The following is an 18,443-nucleotide window of genomic DNA, read 5'->3' as shown; positions in this document are numbered from 1 at the left end:
GGTTTTGACATTTCCAGACATTTATGAATATTTCTGTAGAGGCTATAGAGTGTGAAGTGATTGAAAAGTGTCATTTTAAAACACTCACCCAATACCCATTATGTTCACCTCCAATTGTTGCTCACCAAAAACACTAGTACTTGTTGTTAAATGTGTCAATAGTCGTAATGAAATGTCCTAGTAGTGGTGCACAAATTAGTTAATCACCAACCAAAAAAGCTAAAAAATGATCCACTATTAGTACATGTGTGATCAACTATTGAGAAGTATCTATGAAAAAACTCTATCACAATTATTGATCCCCCTAATAGTTACTAGATATCTTCCATTATAACATATAACACATGGATTACATACTCAAAAAGATTTATATTGAGTTAAAGCTTATAAATCCCAATGAATGGAAAAATTTCAAGTGTATACAAAAATAAATTAATATCAAATTATAAAATGGTCAACCATTCCATACATCACCCCTATTCAATTGTACCTATGTTGTTCTAGACATTTGTCTACATATCAATGCTCAAAAACATAGTCTTTCTAACATCTAGTTTAAACTTTAGAGCAATTAATGTGACATGGATTGATAATTAGGGCCAAAGGCTCACCTAATCACCAAAAAACCTAATAGAAACAACAACCACACAAGGGGAGAGAGATAGGACACCAAATCAATGTATTTTATTCATCAAACTTCATACATGTCAGGTTGTGAGGCCTTCTCGATTGTGACCAATACAAATGAGTTCAATAACAAGATTATCCTGTTATATCCATGCGGGATCCTTAATCTCCAACTCCTACTAATTGCTATCCTCTAACTGTTGATCCCCCAAAGCCTAGAACAAGATTCCCTATTTATACTAGACAAAATGACTCACAAAACTTTTTGGAACTGCATTGGAGAAAGAACTGACCAAATATAGGTCCACATGCCTCATGATGACCTATTCCATTATTAACTCATGACTACAAATTAAAAGCACAAGTCATCTATACAAATAATGCCCTCGATGAGACTAAGAGCTAGTCAACATTGAGCAATACAACAACTCGGTGAACAAGAGCAAGACATCGTGAACATCACTTGTTGAACATAACACAAAAAAAAAAACAATCCAACTTAGTGAACAAACAAAGGAACACTCCACAGAGTCAACTACCGAGCATAACCACAATGATAGCCAAGAACTTCTACCGAGCAGGATTGCCGCAAACTCAAGATTCTCTTGCATCGACAATATACAATTTTTATTTACTTAGTGAATGGATTTAAGAATTATTTTCTAGTTACTCATTTACTTAAGAATTATTTTATTTAAGACTAGTTCATCATATTTTCATAAATTATTTATAAGTTAAATATGATAACTATAGTGATGCAAGTCGATTGAAATAGTCCTAGATATTTGATAGTTTTGACACCATTGGTATCTATGGCTAGCTTGAGCAATACTAATGCAAGTCGATTTAAAGAGTCCTAGTCATTTGACGATCTTGACATCATTGGTATTTATGGCTATCTTGAGCAACAATGATGTAAGTTGATTGAAATAGTATCAATCGTTTGATAGTCATGACATCATTGGTATTTATGGGTAGCTTGAGAAAAATACCAATTATACTAGACACATGATTGTTGATTGTTATTAGAGGATCCTAGGTCAATAATATGGTCCACACAAAAATAAGGATACACGTGTAGAAAACTGGTCATTGAGTTGATTTTAACTATTAGCAAATAACCTTCCACTATGACATTGCCCTATTGGCAACAAAGCACAAGCCTCGTCTATTCTTGTGTATTTTCTATGTTTTAAATATTGCATAAATATCAAGGCACTTACAACTGCACCGTCTAACTAAAATCCCCTTCTATTATGCTTTAATGGACTCATTATCGATGTAGCCCATTAGAGTCCACCTACTAATAAAAATAAAAAATAAAATGTATTGTATTCTGATTTTTAATTAATCAAATAAATATAGTTAAATATGTGCTTTGATGATTGGGCAGATATTTCTTTTAATTTGCCCACAACCCATTCCAAATCTCCTATTTGTGAACATATTAGAATAAATAGAAAGTCAAAGACATTAACCGCTAGAATTAACTTTAAATTGTAAGAATGTGTGCTGCACATGAGAAACTTCCCTTATAACCATTTGAAACCATTTCCAAAACTACATGACTACTTAAATTCATATATAGATTCATAATAATATATGACAACAAAATATTTAACTAACTTTTTATGTTTCATTTAGATTTAATTCTGCAGACCAACACTACTAAATGCTATGATTTTCTTTAATATACTTTTGTAGATCTAATGCTCATAAACTTGTAATAGAAGTTGCACATCTACATGAGTTTCTTGACCATTAGACTTATACTCCTTGAATGAAAGTTGGAAGTCATAATCTTTGCTTCTTGCCAACCTCACATACACATACATGATCAATCTACTCAATCATATTATAAATCAAGTTTCCTCAAACTCAAAATTCTAAGGAACATGCTACTTGTAGATGATCTCAGCGCTCTAATCAACTTTCTATCTTTTCTTATAAATTTGCTACTGCCAAATTCTAACAATTTTGATAATTATTTTGAGCATTTCCCATAATCCTTCATTGTTGTCATAATCTCATTTAACATTGGTCATCATTCTTCATAACAAAACATAGTGAAATATGGAAACCAACTATGATTTAGTAGTCTATAAAACAGTTTTATTATAGTTCATGGCATTCAGGTTTATAATTAATAACGTCTTTAGGATCTCACCTTATTCTTTTCCTTTCCATAAGTTAGGAAAAAGGGGTATTGCAGCATGTCGACAGATCATGATTTTTCCAAGGACTTCTGATTTGAGATGCTATTTGACATATGCACTACTGAGGCTTGCTGACAGAAAAATACTATAGCATATTGTAATAGCAGTTCAAATTTCGTTAACGAAGGAGTTCAATTCTAGTCCACGTGGAGGATAACCTGAGCCCCGTATTGAGGTCGTAGAGTGAGAAAAAGCATAGGTGCATGAGTATAAGAAGGTGAAGTCACAAAAGAAAACTTCTGTAGAATCATGGCCAACACTAATTTTGCTTCCAACAAAGCAAAATTTTGACCCACGCATATAGTTGGACCTGCACCAAAGGGCATGAATGACATTGGATGCTTTGCAGCTTTTGCAATTCCTTCAGTAAATCGCCCTGGATTGAAATCTTTTGCATCACTTCCCCACAAAGCAGGATCATGATGGATTGCAAGGATCGGAAGTAGAAGCTGAGTATCTGCAGGAATTAAGAGCCTTCCAAGTTTCATTGGCTGAGATGCATGTCGTGTTAGAGATACTGCAGGTGGATAAAGCCTCAGAGCCTCATTTATAATCATTCCCACCTACATTAAAACAATTCTACCAAGATTTTATGAGAGATCCAAAAATACTGCCATGGAATTCAAATCCCAGTTGAATTATAACTGTTTCATTGTATAAAGACACATTCAAAAGCTTTTACAAACTTATCATACAAAAACTTGTGCTAAAACTTTAAAAACTATGAAAGTGAGAGATAACTAAATGTTTCAATAGATAAGATAAGATAAATTTATTAATGTCCTTACAATTTTGAGGCGACTTAAGCTGTCTGCATCTGGATAATTGTCTTTTCCACATACTTCCAACACCTCTCTGCGACCTCTCTCTTGCCAATCTTGATGTATGCTCAACAATATTATAGTCCATGTCAAAAGTACTGATGTGGTTTCATGACCAGCAAAGTAGAAAGTCTTGCATTCATCAATGATTTCCTCTGTATTCAGGCTTCCATTAGCCTTTGCATTGATACCCACCTGCCCGTTGTTATGAGACAACATTAAACCAAGCAGATCCGCACCATAGCTACCTGCTTTTCCCATTCCAGTAGTCTTTTCCCTGGCATCTATAACTTGTCTTAAGGATCTTCTTATTTCTTTCTCCAAATTCCAACGTTGCCTATTCTTTGCAGTGGGCAGAAACCTGATTAAAGAAATCACTCTCAGTCATTACATACCAATTTAAGAAACCAAAATAAGTTGTAGACTCTGCATATTTCAAAGTTCAAAATATGAATAAATCCTCCTAAAGCACAAAGGTTTTTCCATCATATTGAATAAAATGTCTTCTCATGACAAAAATCCATAAACATAATTTTTGAAGGACAAAGGCATTTGAGATGGGAAGATGTAACTTGAAAAATTGTGGCATTCCCAACTTTAAGACAAATATAGGTAAGCATTTCCAGCGACAGTTTGAAGGAAAACATAACAGGGGAAGAGACCTAAACACACTCAGATTAAAAAGTTGGTTGCATTCTTTGGTAATATAAGATGGACAAATGCTACGAAGATCACTGGCAGAGATGGGAAGAATTGTAGCTCAGACTCTCCAGTTAAGATTCAGCAAGAGCCTGCTAGGGATTCTTCCGAGGCTGGTTTGAAGATGACTGACAGAGAAGGTAAACAGAGGGCATTTCCCTTGGTATGTCCGCTGAGGATCCTCTGCCTCATACTCCTGTTTGAATCAAGAATACGCCCACTAAGGAGAGGAGGGCTGTGTGGAGGAACTTTAACATGGACTCTGTGTGCTTGGTTACTGCTAAGGAGAAGATTGAGATGGAGGTTAGAAGGGATGAGGCTGGTGAGGTGGATTTAGGGAGCTCATTGACCCTTCAATGCTGATTTTGACCGATTCCAGAAAAGAGCCGAATCTGAATGTCCTCAATAATGCCAGGAACAGCCTTCTGGACAATTTCAGGTCTATTAAGCGGCTTTACCATGAGATCACTGATATGAAGGACATGATGAATAACCTGGAGGATAAGGTCAACATCCAGACAGATACTGATAATGTGGCTGGTGATGAGGCGAACGCACACAAACTCTCTTATGGATATGATAACTTTCTATAGGCTGGAAGCTAAGGTTCTGGACTGGACAATAGGACTTCTAGGCTGGAGAAAACGGTGAAAACATTTCTGACCAAAGCTACAGAATATCGAAGGCTTCCAATGAACACATAAAGATCCTTATAAACAATTTGGAGGGTTCTGTGGGTGTGAAAACAATTGTGAAAATTGCAGGTGATCAGGAGGACCCTGGAGATAGTCAGGGTGGCCCGGGTAAAAGGACCAGGGCAGGCCCGCGGCCAGCCACTAAGGAGATCAAGAAAATCAAACAGGCCGCTGAAGATATGGACCAGCTTGAGGCACAGGCAGCAGAGATTCTTAAGAACATGGGCTGATTGGCCCTTTTCTATGTCGTGTGGTGGTCTGGTTTTTTGTTTTCCCTATTTTCTGTTTTCTGTTGTCTTTTGTTGGCTTGTTGGCTTGTTGGCCAGTTCTGTTTTGTTATGTTTTACTTATGTTGTTTCAATGGTTTAAGTATTTAGTGTTATGTACAGGTTTCAGAGGCCTTTAAAACCTGTTTTACTTTATCAAAATATAAGATGGACAAATTGTTCTGTCACAAAGCAGAAAGCAGAAGTTTGTCACCTGAATCCTGGAATATAAACAGTGCGAAATGTTTCAAAAGAAAGAATCATCTGTTTGGCCTGCATATCAAATATCTGCTTTCCCTCTGTAAAACTGCTGCCAAATGCTGTGCGGGCAATAACATCTGCTGTGAGATCACGAAACTCGTTCAGCACTTCAATTTCTGGTGAACCTGACAATACCAATTTGCTCCATTTATCCAACATATTGGCACTGCTTTTCACAATTGTTGGAATCATACCCTGTAATTACAAAACTAGTTAATCAAACTATTACAGAACATGCCTTCCAATGAAATAGTGAATAAAATATCAAAATGAAGAGTTATTTATGAAATAATCTATATGGTTTCTAATAGATTTGGTTTTTTTTTGGCGGAGTCATGTATCAGGAATGTATTTGGGATAAAAGTTACTTCTACAGATCAGAGCAGAATATTGCTCCTCAAAAGCCAGCCAACACATTTCAGTTGTTTCTCAATTCAAATGAAACAGTTCTATAAACTCTACCAGCCAACAAATTAAACAAAATTAATTCATAATATTGTTTTACTCCATTAGACCAACAAATTGGCTCTGCTTCAGCACATCAAGGTCTGATGTAGCTGACAATATCAATTTGCTCCACTCATCCAACATACTGGCACTGCTTAATCACCCACTGTAATTACAGTATATAAATTTCTAGTATAACATAACATATTTTCATGTGATATCCTGAATGTAAATATCAAAATAGAGAAGCACTTACACAACGATAATCTACATTGTTTCTAACAGATAAAGGGTTTTGGAATATATTTACGATAAAAAAATTCAAAATACGAATATTCTACTTGCAAAGAATTCTCAAGGTCAGTAGTGATAAAAAATAACTTAGACTGAAACCTCAGACTTGGGACCTCACAGAATCTTACCTCTGTTATTCTGTCAGATTGACCAGGTGTTGCACTCAGTCATAACCCTTCGTTAAAGGTATGCCAACCCAGCGTAGCAGGGGCATGGATTTTGCATGGGAATAATCACTGGCTTTATTATTTTGTCACAGGTGAATTTCATGGGAAAAATCACTGGCTTAATTATTTTGTCACATGGGAATTTGATATTAGATTATTGCTGTTAGATAATTTTTGTCAAAGATTTTTGAAATCAACATTTTTTAATCACAACACTAAGATTTGATTCACCTAATTAGGTTCTTCAGTACCAGTTTGATTTATGCTAGTAAAAGCCAGAAACAAATTACATAATTAGTTGTATTTACTATTATTGTATTATTAAATTAGTCCTCATTAAACTCTTCAAACATTCAGAAGATTGATGTGCAAAGACCATTTATTCTTATTTATCAATAGAGATTTGATAGGTTTTCGTGTAAAAAGAAAATGATTTATATATTATATAATTCTGGTCCTAATTAGGGACATAAATGCAGACATCCAGTGCCTCACCTTCAAGAGATCCATATGGAAAGCAGGATTGATGATTTTCCTATGCTGAGCCCATTTCTCTCCTCTCAACCCCACAAGTCCCTGTCCAGCCAGCTGTCTAGAAAGGGGATTATCTGGAATCTTTGGATAGTTGCCAAATTTAGTGGACAGTATCTCTTTAACAAGCTCAGGATGGGGAACAACCAACCTGGCTTGAGGCCCAAACCAGTAAATAAAATCCTGACCTACACATTACATGTAACAAGGTTATTAATCAATAGAGTCTTCAGAATCCTATATCTTCTTCTTATTCTCTCACCACTTCTCTTAATCAGCCATATTATAAGTTCTAACAACACCCAACCAAAACAATTAATGGTACTAAGCAAGGAATTCTAGTAATATGATGAATGAAACACCAGATGCTTAAGCAAAATGCAAAATAATGTGTACCATAGGTTTTGGTCCAGTGATGTATATGGGGAAGAACTCGAGGGAGTATGTCATGTGAGAGTGGCATGGGTTTTGCTCTCTGCTCATCAATCATTCTGGATAAATCTGTGGTATTCCCATAGAGTAGTTTGTATGGAGGGCCCCTGATTCCTTGGGCTTCAAAGTACTTTTTCACTTGCAAAGGCTTCCACCATATTGTTCTTGCGATCTTGAGCACCCAAAACACTAAAACAATACAAACAGCCGCCAAACCCCAAAATACCCACTCCATATTCCAGGAATGGCCAACAGCCAAGTAACTATTTGGTTCTGAAAGCTTTAGACTTGCTGTAATTATGTCTATGTTGCTCAAATATAGGTTCCCTTCTATTCTTGTTGATATACATAAAGGAAATGATATTTCCAGCGAGTGGACGATAACAAATGAATGCAACCTCATCGAGTCTAGTAGTCAAGAGATGACTGGTCAGATTCGTCTATAGTTTTAATGCAGTTCAAGTTTAAATTAGTAATGGGAGCATTTTGATTATGAATAATTTGCATAATCAATTAAAAATGAATGCAAGAAATAATGTGATATCTTAAATTTTATATAATTGTTATTATTCTGAAAATATAATAATAATTGTTATCTTAAATTTTCTCTATTGAATTTGGTCCACTCTCTTTGAATTCATTGCTGTCACATTTCATATCTGCAACTTTGTTAAATATAATATGAACAATTATGATTATCTATTAAAAAGAAATAAAAGAGTGTCTCAATTATAATCAAGTATTGAGAACACTTAGAAATAGAAAATGGATTAGAGTAGAAGACACAATTAAATTTTGCTTTTGAAACAACAAATGTCTAAGTTTCATGTTAGGCCTAGAAATTAGATATAATAGAAAATAATTAAAACATAAGCAAAACCTTATTGTTTCTATTCATCAAGATTCAATACATAAATAAGGTAGTCATATAGCAGTTCAACTGCTATTTAACAACTACCAAAACTGAAATGTATAACCTAATTCTATAACCCTAATGATTAATACGTTAACATTTTCCTACCTTCGCTTCTTGACATAGCTTCCAATTTTCCATAGAGATGTGAAGTCTACTAACATCATGTTCATTAATATATGAAACTAAATGTGTTTATTTTGCATTGACCAAGGCAGTGCCTCTAGAGTTCACACTTTCCTATAGTTTGTCAAGTCATGCCCCTTTCTATAGATCTTGCCTATCTTCAAATGTATTAGCTCATAAATAAATTGAATAAACACTAATAAGGTAGAAAATAAAGATGGTTTGAATAAAAGGAATCACATGTATGCCCTAAATAATATAGTAAAAAACTTCACTTGGACTTCACATTCTATAAATTTCCTATATAGTACACCACATTTTTCTAGCATATTTTTTTCCTAAATAGAAATTGTTGGAATAGAGGAATTTTTATATAAGTTTGAAAATCTAAATAATAAGAAATGAGAAAAAGATATTAAATTAAGATGTTAATCAATAAATTCAAGGCTTGAAAATAGAAAATAAAACAAAAGATAAATCAAAAGGTGAACAATTAAATCATTTTCTCATATGAACTCTTATGTGTCTGGTTGAAATCTTAATTGTAAACCTAGGAATTTTCCACTTTGCAGATAGGAAGGCAAAAACCTATGTGTCACTATTTCAATTCTTGTAACAACTTAAGTTAGGATAGTCATTAAAGGATGCTAAGGTAAAGCCCAAGTGGATAGAAAAATAAGCTAACAATAAGGTGAATGTGTAAATATATGTACAAATGAGAAAGTAATAAGATTCTAACGGTAAATAGATTTTGTTGCTTTACACTTAATGTATTAATCCCAATGGAAAATAGTGATAACCTATTCACAATAATAGTTGGATAGATCACTTTGGAAATATGATATTCCTCTGGGTATACAGGGGTAACTTTTGATCTTATATTTTGGATTTAACGGATAATGGCTTGTAGCCAAATAAAGATTAATTTCAAAGGTTTTTTTATAATGAATGTACAAACACTTTTCAATAACCTTTAAGATTAACTTGTTGATTTTCAACATTGGAAACTAAATACTATGCATGTAAGTAACAATTGATGTAATTCTAATTTCATATCATTTACACATTCTTAAGATACCAAATAAGATATGTTTTAATAAGAATTAAAAATTGTGACAATTTTCCTTGATGAATAGAAGCAAGATTCATAAACAATTGCTATATTCTCATACAAAGAACATAGAATAATAACATTAACATATTGCAAAATTGTACCTAGTTTCCAAATTAGCTTTGCATTTATTTGTGAAGCTATATTATTGTTGCAAAAGCATTCATTAATTGTCACCCCAACCACCCCCACCCCTCGATTGCCAAGCCCCAAAAAATATCCTCAATACAATGTCCTTACATCCTTATATAGATACCAAGTTATGACAACTAGCTTGCTTGAGGTTAGTAAATAAATTTTATTTATGTGTTTTGAATGAGGTTAATTAAGGATAAGTGCAAAAAGATGAGGGACCAAAAAAGGTGTTTAAGTTGTCAATTTTTTTTGTAATCAACAAGCTTTGGACTTTAATGAGAAATTGAAGATACTTAGACTCAAAATTTCAAGAAGCCACAAGAACAAGAGTTATAGTCCTAGTTACTAAACTCTTATTTCTTTTACAAATGGTGGAGTTTAATGCCCTCATTGGGGGAGCACAAAAAATGGTCCTATTTTTTGTGAAAAAACATAACATAGTGCCTAGTGTGCTCCCCTTCAAAATTTCAAGAAGCGACAATAACAAGAGTTATAGTCATCAAAATCTAGTTCCTAAACTCTTATTTCTTTTGAAAATGGTGGAGTTTAATGCCCTCAAAAAGGGGGAGCACAAAAAATGGTCCTATTTTTTGTGAAAAAACATAACATAGTGTCTGGTGTGCTCCCCTTCAAAATTTCAAGAAGCGACAAGAACAAGAGTTATAGTCATTGAAATCTAGTTCCTAAACTCTTATTTCTTTTGAAAATTGTGGAGTTTAATGCCCTAAAAAAGGGGGAACACAAAAAGTGGTCCTATTTTTTTGTGAAAAAACATAACATATTATTTGGTGTGTTTCCCTTAAAATGCTCATTTTAAAAAAAAAATATTTAATCACTCCAGTGAGAATTTAGCTAACACTTGATATAGTTTATCCCATTTTTTTCTACTATTTTTTTAATGTATATTTATTTTTCTTACAAAGTTTTTAAGTGGAGATGTACTGAAAATGTGAAATTTTTGTGTGCCCCCTAGAAATTATTAAAAACTAAATCAAAACATTTTTAAAAATAAAATTGTGTAGAATGGATTCTAGTTACTAAAAATAAATTGTGCAAAATTTGGCAAACAAACCAAACTCTAAGCCCAAAATACTACATGTTGGTTTTTATTAAAAATCATACATGTACATTCAAAAGAACTTAGAGATTAGAAGATTCACATAATCAAAATTCAAAAAAAATTTATGTCTAGATATCTCACAAAGAGATCTACTATGTCTTGTCATATAATTTAATCATTATTCAACCACAAGAAAATCCAACAGAGGGCACACACAAAAAAATGTGTATTTTTGTACATTTGTTGGAAAATATTTCTCGGACCTGTTTGAATCCTCCAATCCTTTGGGATGAATCTCCAAGGAAAATCCAAACCTTAGACTTTGTGGATTATAATGATTTGCAAAGAACACACACATTATAGTGTGTGCATGCCATTTAAATGCAAGTATATCCCCAAGTTTCATTCTGTGTAAAATTCTTTACATAGTGCATATCAACTATAGCGGATACATACTACTATAATGAGAATGTGAAATGGATTGAGGGAGGGGTGCTCTACCAACTCAATTTTAACACCAAGACCATGCACAAAATGTAACTTAAGTTACATACTCTTTCTTTCTTATACTTAAGTTACAATTTATGTATAAAGTTTTACAATGTTTGAGCATGGTTTAAGCTTCATAGGAGTTAAGATAACAAATCTAGATTTTTAGGTTTTTAAGAAAATTTTAGAAAGCCAAATTTCAAGGATCAACACATTATCTTCAATGCTTCCATATTTCCTTTACTCCCGACTTATCTTCTTCCCTTTTGTTTTGCCCCCTCAATCAGTGCAAAATTGTATGGGACATTAGAATGGGATTGAACTTGCCAAACACACCTTTAAAATACCCTTGATTTAGTAGGGTAGAAAACCTTCAAATTCAACAAATCTATTCAATTTCAGTAGAAACACAATCATAATGCTCCAATTTGATCTATATGCTACAAAACCTTAAAATTTGAACCTACTGCATAGTATCTCAAAAATAATCCTAGATATTGCAAAACAACTGTAATCATTGTATTATTCATGCTATGATTAGTTTTGTAATTAACATTTATGTCTAACCATGTTCGGGGGGGGAAGAGAGAGAGAGAGAGAGAGAGAGAGAGAGAGAGAGAGAGAGAGAGAGCATTAATCATCATAAGAAAAATGTTGGAGTTCTACATGGTTGAAATGTATCGTTAGGACTCACAATGTGTCCAAAGTGATCATAGGAAACTTTAGGACCCATTATGACCCCTTAAGACATGTTAGGACCCATGAGGACCCCTTAGGAAATATTAGGACCTCTTAAAACCCCTTGGAATGCATTAATCACCATGGGGCACACTAATGAGTTCTAATGTGTCTTAATTTGTCCTAGTGTTTCCTAAGGGGGTTCATTGGGTTTTAAGAAAACTTATGAACCCTTAGTGCCAATTACTACCCATTATAACCCATTGAGACCTATTAGATCACATTAGAGCCCATTGGGAACCCTTAGAACACATTCATTATCACATTGAATAATTTAGCGTTCTAATGAGTCCTAATGGGAGCGAATTTGTCCTAGGGGTTTTAATGGGTTCTAAGTAATCTTAGGAATCCTTAGGACCTATTATGACCTCCTAGGATCCATTATAACACATTAGGACCCATTAGAACACATAGATCATTATACAACACACTTTAGGGTTCTAATATGCCCCAAATACTTCATCATTGTCTTGAAGAACTCACAGTTGCCCAAGTTTCAATACAACTAATGGTTACATAAGCATTGCAAAACCTAGTGCAAATGGACCTCATGTTCCTCTATAATCTCATAATAGAATAGTAGGTCATCTAGAAATACAAGGATAAACTGATTGAGGTATGTGCGGAACACCTTGTTCATAAAATTCATGAACATTGATAATGCATTGGTCAACCTAAAGAGTATAAACATGAACTCATAATGTCCATAGTGTGTACGAAAAGATGTTCGATGAATATCAACCTCATGGATCTGAAGCTGATGGTATACCAACTTAAGATAAATTTTCAAGAACACTTTTTCTCCCTTTAGTTGATCAGACAAATCATCAATCCTTGGCAAAGGATATCGATTCTTCATAGACACCTATTTCAACCGTCACTAGTCAATTCATAAACACAATGATCCATCCTTTTTCTTTATGAAGATGACTACTACACCCCACGAGGATACACTCGGACAAATATGGCCCTTGGCCAAGAATCCCTCTAACTGCAATCACAACTCACTCAACTCTTGAGTAGTCATAGGGTAAGGATCTCGAGAAACGGGCTTTACTCTTGGAATGAGATCAACAAAAAAATTAATGTCATGTTACAATGACATATATGACATCTCATTAGGAAACACATTTGTATACTCATGGAGGAGTGGGTGATCGTTAAGCAACACCTCTTGACTCTTGACTTCCTTGAGGTAACTAACAAAGACTGCATATATATAACATCCATGTCACACACTCTATTTTAGTTGCTTAGCTAAGATTATATGAAGTGAGACTGGTCTCTAAACCCCTAGAAGCTCAACTTTCCCACCTATGTCATCGACACACTGTACCAAATTATGTCAACAATTAATACTCACTTGATATATCAGCCTACTAGTTAAGGCTCAGTGCCATCTCATGCATATTCATGGATTTATTGTAGATTTTTGGTGTGCAATTTTGGTATAAAAACTTTAGAGTCATCGTTGAAGGCCTAAATGTGTCCAGATGAGGCTCAAAAACTCAATAGATGGGTCCTTGCACAAATCCAAGCCTGTAGATCAAAAGCTAAGGATTTCAAAAAGTGGTTATAATAACCAATCAAAGCAACGATTTGAGAGTTATGGCCTTTCAAAGTTGGGCCGACCAAAACATCCAAAATAAATGTCAAAAATGTATTTGGCTGACTGTACATATATTGTTAGGGTCTGTTAGCCCTAGGTATTAAGTTTGAGAATCTAGAACCTTCCTGAGCGGCATAAAATTGCCTATTTAAAAAATGTCCGAACATTGTCTAAGATAGCTTTGGGTAATAGTTTACAGCTTTGTCTTGCAGATTGCTATAATGAAGACGCCCATGTGGGCTAGCATATTGTAATTTTGAATTCTATTATTCCACATTTGTGGCAATAATAAGAAACCCATATTTTGTTCTCGCAAATTGCTATTACTTCTTTGTTCATGTTATGTGTTTAAGGTATTAAGGGGAGTACCCTTCATCACCTTGGGAGGCGCAATACCTAGTGTGGTAACACACTCCCTTTGGTGGTCTAACACCCAGTGTGGTAACACTCTCCCTCAAGTGACCCAACACTTATCATCTTATCATTAAGTTTTACTACCCTAATTGATAATTTGATTATCACTTGTTTAAACCTCTTTATATTACCTTGTTGGCCACTTAAGGGCCAAAGTACATGATAGAAGCCATTGTGCATGTCCACCCTACACACCCATGCTCATCATGCGATGACTACCTGTAGACAATGCAAATTCCCAATCCAAATCCAAATTCACAATATCTCCATCAACCTATATCTAGGAGTTCTGGTCTCACAAGATCTTGTCATACATACACACGTGCAATTATGTGGCCATAACCAACTACATGTCTATAATCATGAAACCAATGCAAGGGTTGGATGAGAAATGCCAAGAAATAACAAGTACAAATACACTCAATCGGCATATTATCGTGAGTATGGAAATAACATGGATCCTGATGCAAACAAAGTAAAGCCATGGTTGGATTGGGAACTTGGAAAACATTCCAAATCCACGACCAAGACATGTACCAAGAAATACTTGAGAAAACTAGGTGGCATGCAAAATGAGATGATATAAAAATTGCTCAAAAATCAAAGTTGTAAAAAATAGCGAAATCAAAAACCCATTTCCCAAATGGGATCTAACACCCAAAAATATAATAAAATCTAAGCTACAAGATCACATGCAAATTTGAGCTACATATCACTGCTAAAACTTTCAATTTAAACATGAAAGACCCATATTTATTCATTCTTTCCTAACCAGGTCAAATTAATGTACAAAAATAGAGGGAAACACTAGTTCTTAACCTCCAACCAAGTAGAAATAGAATATAGAAGCTTAAATGAAGCAAAAACAAAGAAACGAGAAAGGCCTACCTCGCAGTGAAAAGGACAGAATGGGAAATGCAAAAATTAAATAAATCAATCGTCAAATTTGTTGAAATGATTGGAAACTAGAGATTTCCTCGCTACAAATCCAATGAGATCACTCTTGCGACAATTCCCTAAGCCAATCTCTCACAATGAGCAAATCAAGAATTGCTCACGAAGAGGTTTTTAGCAATTCTCTCCTAAACACCAAAATACAAATGTGCATAAAGAACTTTAAAAGTTCTAACACTTTATTATAAGTTATTTTTCCAATTAGCTTATAAAATAAAATATTAAAAGATTTAACCACTTAATTTACCCTTTTCCCAAATAAATCAGGCAATTCCAATTACTTGGAATTCAATTATGGCAAATTAGCTAGTAAATTAAAACAAACTTAAATCAATATAAATTTTCCCATTAAATTGCATTAAATTAGTATTTTTCATGATAACTATGAATTCCTAAATGCATAGACATGCTCACAAGTCTAAACACATGCATAATGAATCTTGATTTTACCAATTAATTGGAGGGTTTATTAATTTAAATAGAATAAATACGTCACCCATACAAGGACTACATTGGCTTAGTATGAATGGCCAAACCACTAACTCAATGTGCCACTCTTAGGGATGTTACAAGCTAGAGTTGTCATTGCACCAAAAGATCGACCTGTTAATGACCGATACAACCACTAGACTTATAGAACACAAGAGGTGGTTAAACCATGTCATGAATCTCGAAGAGGAAAGCTAGTGGTTAGTCCCACAATTCCCCCCTCAGCATTACCCGAGGAGATTTGAACCTATGACCAAGCTCTGATACCACTTGTTATAAGTTAGAGTTGTCGTTGCACCAAAAGATCGACCTGTTAATGCCTGATACAACCACTAGACTTATAGAACACAGGAGGTGGTTAAACCATGTCACGAATCTCGAAGGGGAAAGCTAGCAGTTAGTCCAACAAGGGATATATGTCCTATACAATAAACAAACAAATCAAGTGTAGATGCACGATAAATATATAGCCAAATAAACAAGTGTACAAAATTGCGTAATTCACCATTTAATTAAATAGATTAAATACTCCAATTAATTCATTCATAGCATCTTTTTATGGGTTTATTATAAGAATGATATAAACATTTGTAGCACAAGCACATCAGCAATTGATCCACAATAATTATCCTATAACTATCAACATGGTCCATGTCCAAATATAAAACAACTAGATATCATCATAAGGCATCATGTCACATCACTAACATCATCATACAGATATGATCTAGAACTAAACAGTATAACTTCTAACATCTATCAGTCATGATACTGGCAATCAAAATAATGTAAGGTCATTGAAGCATCTCAAATGTACATATACATGAAGATATCTTGAATAAAATATAAGGCATGTGGCGTAAAATGCAAATATGTGATGGCTTATTCTTGACCCCATAACATTATATATATATAGTGCTCACTCTTCCTGTAACACCCCGCTCAGGAACCCAAGAGAAATAAACTTACTATGTTACAATGTTTTACCGAACATTTTTAAAAAAAGTTTGTACAACATAAGATAGAAATACAAAAGCAATATACACATACACATCAAATACACATAAGCAATTACAAATACAGTTTCCATTCCCCAAGGGTTCCTTCATGTTGAGTCACATTTAAGAAGTTTTATTAATAAGTTTAAGTCTAAGTACAATGTCCATAATCATAAAATGAATAAACAAATACATAATCTCATGAGCAAATATATAAATATAACTAATATGGTAAAGAACATCCACTACACATGTCGTAGGGTATGTAATAATAAATACAAGTACATCAAATATAATACATCAACCCATAAGATCTCATCTCAAAATACACGATACATATATACAACTTGTGAATAGATATCTCAGAACAAGAATTATAAAGGTGCAATTGCATCAACGAACATCCAACATCAGTGCCAATCCGTACATCAAATGCAATACATCATTCCATAAGATCTCAAAATACACGATACATATATACAGCTTGTCAATAGATATCTTAGAACAAGAATGATAAAGGTACAATTGCATCAACGGATATCCAACATCGGTGCCAATCCATGGGGGAAGGAAATGGTAAGAAGTCACTATCTCTCGACCACGTGGTCACCTAATTAAACTCCCACTCCCACCGTGCAAGAGAGATGGTGTACAATCCCCATTAGAATATCAAATCATAAAATCAATCCTAGGCAAAGAATCCTATTTTATCTTCGATTGTCAGTATGTTTTAGTCTTATAAATGATTTGCAAAGGCATTTAATCAAACTTTAAATTGGATGAAAAATCATATTTTCTAAGTATTTTGGGTGATTTCACATTTTCTAATGAATGGCTGCATCTTGCAAGCATTACTTCTAAATGTGAGTTATTCCTTAGATGGCGATGATAGATATTTTATCTCCAATCTTTAAGAACCAAATGGATTGAATATCTCATCATTTATTTTCATAATTATATTACTATTATTATATAATAATGTTGACATGTTATATCTTAATATTGACTAGCATCTTAATCTCCCCTATGCTCGCCAGAAGAAGCACCTTATTAACCTCTGGAGACAACCTATTGAACCAAAAATCTCTTGCTTTATTGATGCCTCCTCTTGCACAGATTACCCTTCATGAAGCCATCTAGTGAATTGAACCTTTGTAAAGTGTGCAACTTGCCATAATATGTCCTTCATGTCTTCTTTGATTGTTTTCTTGCCAGGGATATCTAGAAATTGCATGGCCTTTCACATTTCATAGATTTTGACCTTGAGAATGTTATTTTTGGAATCATTATAGGAGCAACAAAGCTTGTAATAATTTATGGTCTATTTTCTCTTGTTTATTGCTATGGTACATGTGAAAAAATGAGGAATAAGGACATATAGATAGCAAGTCTAGGCTTCTTACTTGATCAATGTGAAGACTCATTTATATTTGCATTACCTCGCATGTCACAGCCATCATGAAAATCAAAGAAAGTAAATTCATCAAACTGTTGGAAGAAAGAAAGCCAAAGTTTGAGGTGGCTTGCCAATACACAGTAATTAAAGATAAGAATGACTTTAAGATAAGAATGACTTTAACATTACCTTGGAGGATAGAAGTTCATTCGACAGCTCAAAAATAATCCAAATTTTGAAGTACAAGCTTTACTAATATGGAATTCATTACTATATTTATTTATGACTACAATAAATAAGCGTTTCTAAGCTTATTTAGAAGTTGATTAATAAAATGTATTTAAAGATGATTAACAACCCCCCGCCCCGAAAAAAAAGCAAACCAATTAAAAGAACATACACATCAACAATTGTACCAGATTATGCAAATACTTAGTGCTTCGAAACTCATTACTTTACCTATGTCTAAGCATATGGTTGTACTAGATACTATCTACAGCATCGACGACATAATTTGACATGGTCAACTTGGGAAGCGTTGATTCAAGGAGAGAA

General features: G+C 33.9%; 1 protein-coding gene across 1 annotated transcript; it reads right to left on the bottom strand.

The window, feature by feature from the left end:
• Positions 1-2,717: 2,717 nt before the first annotated feature.
• On the bottom strand, positions 2,718-7,776 carry LOC149536830 (cytochrome P450 734A6-like). The gene is made up of 5 exons (XM_089804762.1): positions 7,421-7,776; positions 6,989-7,212; positions 5,539-5,780; positions 3,632-4,025; positions 2,718-3,406 (listed from the first exon to the last, which is right to left on the bottom strand). The coding sequence occupies exons 1-5, from the start codon at positions 7,689-7,691 to the stop codon at positions 2,981-2,983; spliced, it is 1,557 nt and encodes a 518-aa protein (XP_089660888.1). The 5' UTR covers positions 7,692-7,776; the 3' UTR covers positions 2,718-2,980.
• Between the last annotated feature and the right edge of the window lie 10,667 nt (positions 7,777-18,443).

Source organism: Cupressus sempervirens, chromosome 10 (assembly GCF_028749045.1).
Source record: "Cupressus sempervirens isolate cs-2001-9-10 chromosome 10, ASM2874904v1, whole genome shotgun sequence".
In the NCBI taxonomy this organism is placed as follows: domain Eukaryota; kingdom Viridiplantae; phylum Streptophyta; class Pinopsida; order Cupressales; family Cupressaceae; genus Cupressus; species Cupressus sempervirens.
Note: the sequence above shows the minus strand (reverse complement) of the source record. Positions and strands in the feature narration are given on the sequence as shown.